We start from the raw sequence: 8,490 nt of genomic DNA, 5'->3' as shown, positions 1-8,490 counted from the left end.
ATCTTTCGGCTGTGACCAGGGGGGCCTTTGCCCAGGTTCGCCTGGTGCACCAATTGCGACCCTATCTGGACCGGGAGGCCCTTCGGATAGTCACTCATGCCCTTGTCACCTCAAGACTGGATTACTGTAACATGCTCTACATGGAGCTGCCCTTGAAGAGTGTTTGAAGACTTCAGCTAGTCCAGAATGCAGCCGCGTGAGTGATTGTGGGTGTACCCAGGTACTCCCACGTTACACCTATCCTCCGCGAACTGCACTGGCTTTCCATTGGTCTCCGGACACGCTTCAAGGTGCTAGTCGTTACTTTTAAAGCCCTACATGGTATCAGACCTGGTTACCTGAGAGACTGCCTCCTGCCAGTCACCTCCCAAAGACCTATTAGATCCCACAGACTAGGCCTCCTCTGGATTCCATCTGCCGGCCAATGTCGGCTGGCGACCCCCTGAGGGAGGGCCTTCTCTGTAGCTGCTCTGGCCCTATGGAACGATCTCCCCGTTGAGATCCGGACCCTTACTACCCTTCTGGCCTTCCGCAAAGCAACTAAGACCTGGCTGTTCCGGCAGGCCTGGGGCTGTTGAATTATCCAGCCCCATCCTATGTTACGACTGTTGCTGAATTTTTAATTGTTTTATTTTTGTACCCCCCTTTCCTTATTGTTAGCCGCCCTGAGTCTTCTGGGAATAGGGCGGCATACAAGCTAAATAAAACTCTTAAACTCTAGTAAAAAAAGCATGTTGAAGATGTAATTTGGAAAGAACAAGTTGTAGCACGCTTCTCTCAAGAATATCCTCAACTGAGGCATCACTAGGTTGGCAAAGGGCACATATGTAAAGCTGGTAATCATCAGTATACTGATAGTTTATGTGGATGACCTCACCTATAAGCTGCATGCAGATGTCAAATAGGATTGGGGAAGAATGTTGAGCCCAGAAGAGGCTGTGCACTAGACCCCACTTTCTCTCCAACAATTGGAATCAACCCCAGAGAAAGGAAGAAAACCAGTGCAGAACTGCATCTCCCACTCTTAATCCCCGGAACTGGCCCACAAGTATACCATGAACAGATGGAATCAAAACCATTGAGTTATCCCCTCTTATCCCACATCCAGATGTCAGGGTCAGGGTCTCTGCAGTTGTCCCATTCCATGCTATGGATCCCATCAGTCAAGATGATAGCTTCTACAATTTTTCCAGATCAACACTGAAATTTTCTCTTACTCTAAACTTCACAATGATTAAAGCATTCTAATGAAAGAATACAGCCACAAAAGGAAAATAAATGTAAACCAAGTTTATTTTGCTTTTTAAGTAGTGTTCTTAAAGCACTACAGCATGGTAAACAATGTAAATTAGTAGAAGTCATCTCAAAAGCCAGAGTTCTTCTTTAATGAGCTTGTTAAAAAGATGCAGCCTATTCTAACAGGATAAATATTTTAACCATTTCACTTCGAGTTAATGAAGGCTCACAAATGAGCAACACTCCTCATTGAGGAAAACAAAAAGCTGTTGTCGACAAAGCGACAGCACACACACAAAAACAAAAGAACTGTGTAAAAATAACTAACTGTACTGTGTTCCCATATTTTTCCAAGTTGCTTTACAATGGGATGATATGCACATGATCTTGCTGCAAATTTGCCATATGACTTGCAAATATCAGTAGCCTAGCCTTATCACTTAGCTCCAAAGCTGCTCATGTCTGATGATGCAGCATTCATCTTCCTATTACTAACAATTAATTTGATGGATTTCTTTATTACCCTTTTTCTAGACTGCAGAACAGACTAGAAAATGATCCTTAATTAAAAGAAAAAAAAGTGTTTTAACTGGAAAAATGTTTAATTTTGCAATAGACTTTACAAGTTATATGTTTTGCCTTTTTTACTCTTAGCCACAAAATGGGCATGAAGTGTTTTATTTTTAAAATGCCTTAATTTTCAACTTCATGCAAATCTAAATAAAGATGACCAAAACAAAAAGCTTAAACAATGGAAGGATATTTCACAGAAAAATTCTTATACAAAAACACATAAGAAAAAAGGGCCACTAGGTGACATCTTAAATTTACAAATTGGCATCATTTTGGTCAACAAATATCCAAGTCCTGTTTTCTCCTACAACAAAGCAGCTGTACAGAAAGAAAACAGAAAAACTGGTTATTTTTTAATCACACATTTCCTCAGGAATTTCATGTGGATTAAGGATGCCAGGGACAGACATCTGAAGTTTGTGTTTTTCCTCCTGAGCCTGTCGAAGAGCTGTCTCTCTTTCTTCCAGGAATAAGTCAGATGTGTCTTCACCTGCAAATTCCTATGGAAATGAAATAATTCAGAAATTATAAACCCAGTCATACAGCAAATAATTTCTAAAAATAATTTAAAAGGCACTAAATATAGTCATTTATCTTCAAATCACGCTGAAGTAAATTTTATTTAAACACAATATTATTTTAGATTATATCTTTAAAGCAAATCTTTTTTAAATTGGTTCCTCTTTATGTTAAAATTCTTTTCCCTTTAATCCCAAATTTTCAAAAGCTGGCAGAATTGATCCTTTTTACCATAGAATCACAGCATATCAGAGTTGGAAGTAGTCTTTTTATTTTTTTTAGTATTTATTAAAAAGCTAAATAAGATTTTGAATTGAAGGGTTTATATAGGTAGTTCTTGAGTTACAATTGTAATTGGGATCAGAACTTCTGTTGCTAAATACATGGTTGTAAAGTGATGTCACATGACTGCGCCACTTAGCAACTGCAACCACTGCAGTCTCCATTGCTTTTCAGTGAGGATTGTGGATCATTAACAGCTTCTTGCTATTTCCTGCTGGCTTCCAACAACCAAAGGCAGTGGGTAAACTGGCAGAAACTTGGTGGGGGAGACTTACCTAAGCTACCTGAGACCTTTGCTGCTGCCTTTCCCATTATCTTTGTTTGTGGAAAGCTGGCAGAGAAGGTTGCAAATCTCAATCACCTGATTGTGGGACCTGCAACAGTTTTATATATGAGCTGGTTGCTAAGTGATTATGATCATATGATTGTGGAAGTGCTGGGATGGCTTGAACTTTGAAGGCCAATATTGGATTAATATTGATTAAATATTGGATTTACAAAATAACTAAAAATGCTATAATTTTAAATATTAAAAGAGATCTTCAAAGAATGGGGCCATAAATTGGCAACCACAATATCAATAATATTAATAGTGATGTCTGCTTTTATAGATAGGCTATGTCAATGAAGGAATGACAGATGTGAAACAATCTTGCTTGATGCAGAAATAGAATCAGACATATTGGATTAAAAATGTCTGGATTAGAAGACATTTAAAATGGAAACACAAGAGAATGACCCAGCTGTTGCTAAACAAGATGTTTTAAGTTAGTTTTCTCCCATTTTATGACCTTTCGTGTCACAACTGTTAAGTGAATCACTGCAGTTAAGTTAGTAATATGGTCAATAAGTGAATCTGACTTGCCCAATGACTTTGCTTGTCAGAAGGTCGCAAAAGGTGATCACATGACTTTGGGACACTGCAACTGTCATAAATATACGCCAGTTGACAAGTGTGTGAATTTTAATCATATGGTCATAAACCACTTTTTTCAGTGTCATTGTAACTTTGGTCATTAAACAAATGATTGTAAGTCGAGGACTACCTGTATTAGGGTATACTTACTGCTGCTAAAAGAATTTTGGATGCACTCCAAATTTGTGGGAGATTTTGAAATGACCAAAACAGAGAACACACTGGCTAGATGGTAACTCTGTTAAGTAGTGTAAAACATATCATTAAATCAGTGGTGGGTTGTAGGCGGTACGCCCCGATACGGGCGTACCGGTGCCTGTCCGGTGTACTAAATACCATTCTGGTACGGTGCTCCGGAAGGCCTACTCGCCCGTCGTCCTTACCTGTCTTTAAACTCTTCGGCACTTCAGCACACGGCATGTACAGCACCTGCACGACATTCGGCTAAGCAGCCAAAGTGTCGCGGAGGAATCATTGGAAAGTAGGATGCATGCGCGTGTTCATGTGGAGGACATTGGGCCCCGTTGCAACTGTACTGGTTGCAACGGGATCCAGAACCCACCACTGCATTAGATATGCATAATAATATTTTGAAAGAGATCTATCTTCATAATATTTGAGGGCTTATTATGGAAACAGTACAGTCTGTAAGTTGTTTGAATTATCCAATAGCCTAGAAACAGACACTAAGACAAGGGTATCCAACCCCCAGTCCTTTAGCCTTTCAGAACCAGGCCACTGAAGTGGTTGAGTGCACAACATTCCCATTTGCGTGAGCAGTGGGTAGCTGTGTCCGCGCGCACTCCATTTTCACACAAAGGAAGGTCTGTGCTCGCCCGCCACACACACGGAACCATCCCACCCACCCCGGGCTAGTCCACAAAGCTGAAAAGGTTGAGGAACTCTGCATTAAGACTTTGCCTGCTACAATAACACAATTATATATTATCATTAGTAATTCATCCTGCATATTGTTTTTTTCAAAGGATGACAGTTCTTTAGTAACATTAATACTGTAACATATTTTCATATTAAAACACAAAATTTTGTAAGATGCAGAAGCTTTTAATCTTGCAAATTAATCTTGCAAGATACGAAAAGAACATTTCATCTGATTTTATTAATTGGGTAATTATTATTCTGCCCAATAAATAAAATATTAATCCAGCCCCTCTGGATAGTTACTGATACATTTATTCTTTTAAAAATCCAGCTTAAGTCACAGGGTTAGAAACAGGGAAATCTTCTGACAGAACGGTAGAATATGGAGCCCTTACAAACCAAAACCAAAACCTCAAAACAACTGGATTAGGTATAGATTTGACAAACTTTAAAGATTCTATATTATTTACCAATTTTGTTTACTTAGAACATGTTATAAAGATTAATGTTATTGGATGATTTTAGGAGGGTCTAATGGAATGCCATTATATAGTTTTACTTAAATTTAGAATATTTCATATAAAAAGATGTAAAATCAATTATAGTCAATAGTAATGTATATAAATATATTTGATTTAAAAATATGTGATTTGATATGAATTGTAAGTGATGACTATGGAAGGGATGCACAGAAATTTTGTAACCAACTGACACTTTCTATAATTTGTAATGGAAAATGGTTTTATGTTTTTTGTTCTGTCTGTGTTTGTTTAAAAATAAAAATTAAATAAAAAAACAAAACCTAACAGTTTAACCCTGAGCTACACATATTCTCAATTATTTGAATACCTCAACTACTGTATTTTTGAAGTATAAGATGCACCTTGGGGAGGAAAACAAAGGAAAAATATCTGCCTCTGCCTCCCAGCAATTTGGCTCCTTGCAACAAACAGTACAGACAATATACACTGTTTGTAGTGTTATATTTCAGACTATACTTGTACAGATGCTGTTAAAATGTGCTTTCTGGAAGTATAGTTATTCTCTGCTATTGAAAAGAATAGCAGTTTTTAAAATAAGAGGCACTGGGCCTCTTCAGATCAAGCATTTATTTTAAAAAGCTTCTTCATTTTGTTACTTTGTCTAGAACAATAATAAAGCAGTCTTTAAAAAATATGTCTAATAATTTGAACACTCTATAGGCATTTATAGTTGTTGACTTACCTCCTTGCAGCAAACATTAGCACAAGAAAAAAAAAATCTGCCTCCCAGCAATTTGCCATGTGGAGCAAACAGCAAGTTTCATTTTCAATTTCTCCAGATCATCAGCTGTTAGAGGCTGCAGGGATTGTTATAGCTTATTGAAGCCCCCGTTTGCTGCAAAGAGGCAAATGGCTGGGAGCAGAGGCAAAAGGGTGGGTGTTGATGGGTGGGTGTAGCTACATTCAGTGTATAAGACACACCCAAATTTTCACCCTCTTTTAGGGGGGGGAAGGTGCATCCCATACTCCGAAAAATACGGTCCATTAAATAACTTTTGAAGACTTCTAGCCACTCATTTCACACCTCAGCAGAGTTCACCACTTCCTGAACTGCTACTTAACCATTAGAAAACCCCAACTTTACCTAAAAGTTGCAGAACCAAATATATTTAGATATTTCATGCACATCATGTACGTGGAAACATTATTGCTTGATCTAAATAATACAAAGTCAGATGATGAAAACAAGATCCATTTAAGAACTCAAGCTAACTCAGGAATATAGAATATGGCTATATTTACTAATACAATATTTGCAAAATTTATAAAGAAAGTTCAGTGCTTCAAAAATTTCAGTCTACCATCTGACCAGGCAATTATGCTCACTGGGCATGAATATTTTTTCCTCTTCCTATATAAATGCAATCCAATACACATTAATAAAATCAAACATACCTTTATTTGTACTAGGAAGTCCCGAAGGTGTTCCTTGAAAGCAGGAATATCCTGATTTAAACTGAAGAGTCCTGTTACAAACAGTTTAACCTGTGCACTAACACAAAAGAAAAAGTCAAAGGAATTAGTTTATATGACGGGTGCTTGCATATAAATTTTGTTGTGTTTGGAAATCGAGCACTTACTCTTGTAGATGAGGAAATGCAGATTTAAGAAGATTAGCAACATACTCCTGAATAAACATTTGGTTGTTTACTGGATTTCCAGGGTTTAAAGGAGTACTTATTTTTCCTTCTTCTACTAAGTTGAACATGTATGCAAGAATTGATGCATGCATCGTCAAACCTGGTTAGAATATACAAATTAGGAGTTAATATTTGTAACTGATGTAGGTTCTACTTGTAGCAGATTTTCCCCACCTCAGGATTCAGTTCTTACCAGCAGTATGAGATGTGTCTGTTACAACAGAAAAAATGTGCTGAAGAATGTCACAGAAATAAGTTTGATAAAAGCTCTGGGCAGCAGCTTCTTCTTGTGCAACATTTTGTAAAAGTGTATAAAGGATCTGAAGGCCTAGAAAAAAACACAAAGCAAAGTCATTCTAAAATGTTAACGTTTGTTGATAATTACATTTTGACAATATTTGAACAGATAACAAACTGTAAAAAAGTGGCATAGCTACATGCTTTGAAATCATGATCACTTAGATTAGGATAAAGCATATTCACCTGTATCTGCAACATTTCTCATTGTATGCTTGAAAGCCCAAATGATAGAATCCAATACTAGCTTGAACTGTGCAGGTGGAATAGCCAGGAACGCTGGAAAGCAATGGGAGTTTACTGCTTGTAGTAATAAAAAAAAGTTTGTTCTGTGTTCAGGGTACTCTTCAAAGTCCTAAGGAAAAAGAGAAACTTTTACATGCAATTCTAGAAACTTCTTTACTTGTAAATTTTTATCTTACAATCTTGTTTGCCATAATTGTTAAATGAATCATTGCAGTTGATAAGTTAGTAACACAGTTGGTTAAGTGAATCTGGCATCTCCATTGACTTTGATTGTCAAAAGGTTACAAAGGGTGATCACATGACCATGGAACTGTGAGCCACTTGCCTAGCATCTAAATTTTGATGAAATAACCATGAGGATGCTGCAATGGTTGCGTGAAAAACTGTCATAAAACCATTTTTAATGCCGTAATTCAGTCACTAAACAAATGATTCTCTAATATTCAGGGAATATAAAATCAATATGCATTTGTAGAATTCAAAAAATGTCACCCCACACTGACTTTCTAAAGTACACAACCTCTAATAAATAGTAATATTCCTGAAGTATCTATTGGGATGTGCCTCAGATAGCTTTTGTAAGTGAACTGGAAAGCTGCTGAAGTAGTTATTCTCAAAACTATCCCCAAGTCCTGAAAGGTCTTTGCAGTTTCTAAAATCCTGTACAAAGTAAAATTCATTACTCTTCTGCATTCCAATTATGCTAGTTCTTCTCTTATAAGCAGAGATTAAGGCAGGAAATGATAGCAGTAGTTATCTTTTCTCTTTAACTTCAACATTAAGGCAGGGTGAAGTCTATGGTCATGATTTATTTGAAAAATATTTAAGATATAAAGAAAGATGTCTTAGCTACAAAATCCACTTGGTCAAGACAGTCACCTTTAAGAATATTGTAACTGGCATTAGACATTGGTTCAAATAGCAAAACTGTGAGTCCTACCAATTTAGATTCCAGTTAGACCATCTAGCAACCCTTATTCAGTTTATACAGGTAGTTTTCAAATTACAATCATTCATGTATCAGCTGTTCACAGTTACAATGGCACTGAAAAATACGACATACAACTAGTCCTTGCTCTTATGAGTGTCAGTGTCCCCATGGCAAAAATTTGGGTGCTTTGCAACTGGGTGTTTCAGCATTTTGGGGTCACATAATTGCCATTTGCTACCTTCCAAGGAGGCTTCTGACAAGCAAAGTAAATAGGGGAAGCTAGATTCATTTAACAATTGCAATGATCTGTTTAACAACTGTAGCAAAAAGGTAATAAAGTTGGGCACAATTAACAACTGCATCACTTATCAACAGAAGTTCTGGTTCCAACTATGGATATTAAGTTGACTACCTGTAATAAATTCT

At 37.1% G+C, this 8,490-nt stretch overlaps 1 protein-coding gene across 5 annotated transcripts in view; it reads right to left on the bottom strand.

Moving 5' to 3' along the window:
• Positions 1 to 1,275: 1,275 nt before the first annotated feature.
• XPO1 (exportin 1) overlaps positions 1,276 to 8,490 on the bottom strand; it is a 71,665-nt gene continuing 64,450 nt past the window's right edge. For all 5 annotated transcript variants that reach the window (XM_087717481.1, XM_014069933.2, XM_014069931.2 and 2 more), the window contains 5 exons: positions 7,074 to 7,242; positions 6,784 to 6,918; positions 6,531 to 6,690; positions 6,346 to 6,442; positions 1,276 to 2,309 (listed from right to left, as the gene is read on the bottom strand). In XM_087717481.1, coding sequence (XP_087573607.1) covers positions 2,163 to 2,309; positions 6,346 to 6,442; positions 6,531 to 6,690; positions 6,784 to 6,918; positions 7,074 to 7,242 — 708 coding nt within the window. In that variant the 3' untranslated portion in view covers positions 1,276 to 2,162. The remainder of the gene's footprint in view (positions 2,310 to 6,345; positions 6,443 to 6,530; positions 6,691 to 6,783; positions 6,919 to 7,073; positions 7,243 to 8,490) is intronic.

The sequence above is a fragment of the Thamnophis sirtalis genome, unplaced genomic scaffold, assembly GCF_051295495.1.
Source record: "Thamnophis sirtalis isolate CommonGarterSnake01/CBP01778 unplaced genomic scaffold, rThaSir2_p1.2 scaffold_6, whole genome shotgun sequence".
Taxonomy (NCBI): domain Eukaryota; kingdom Metazoa; phylum Chordata; class Lepidosauria; order Squamata; family Natricidae; genus Thamnophis; species Thamnophis sirtalis.
This window is presented reverse-complemented; position numbering and strand designations above follow the sequence as displayed.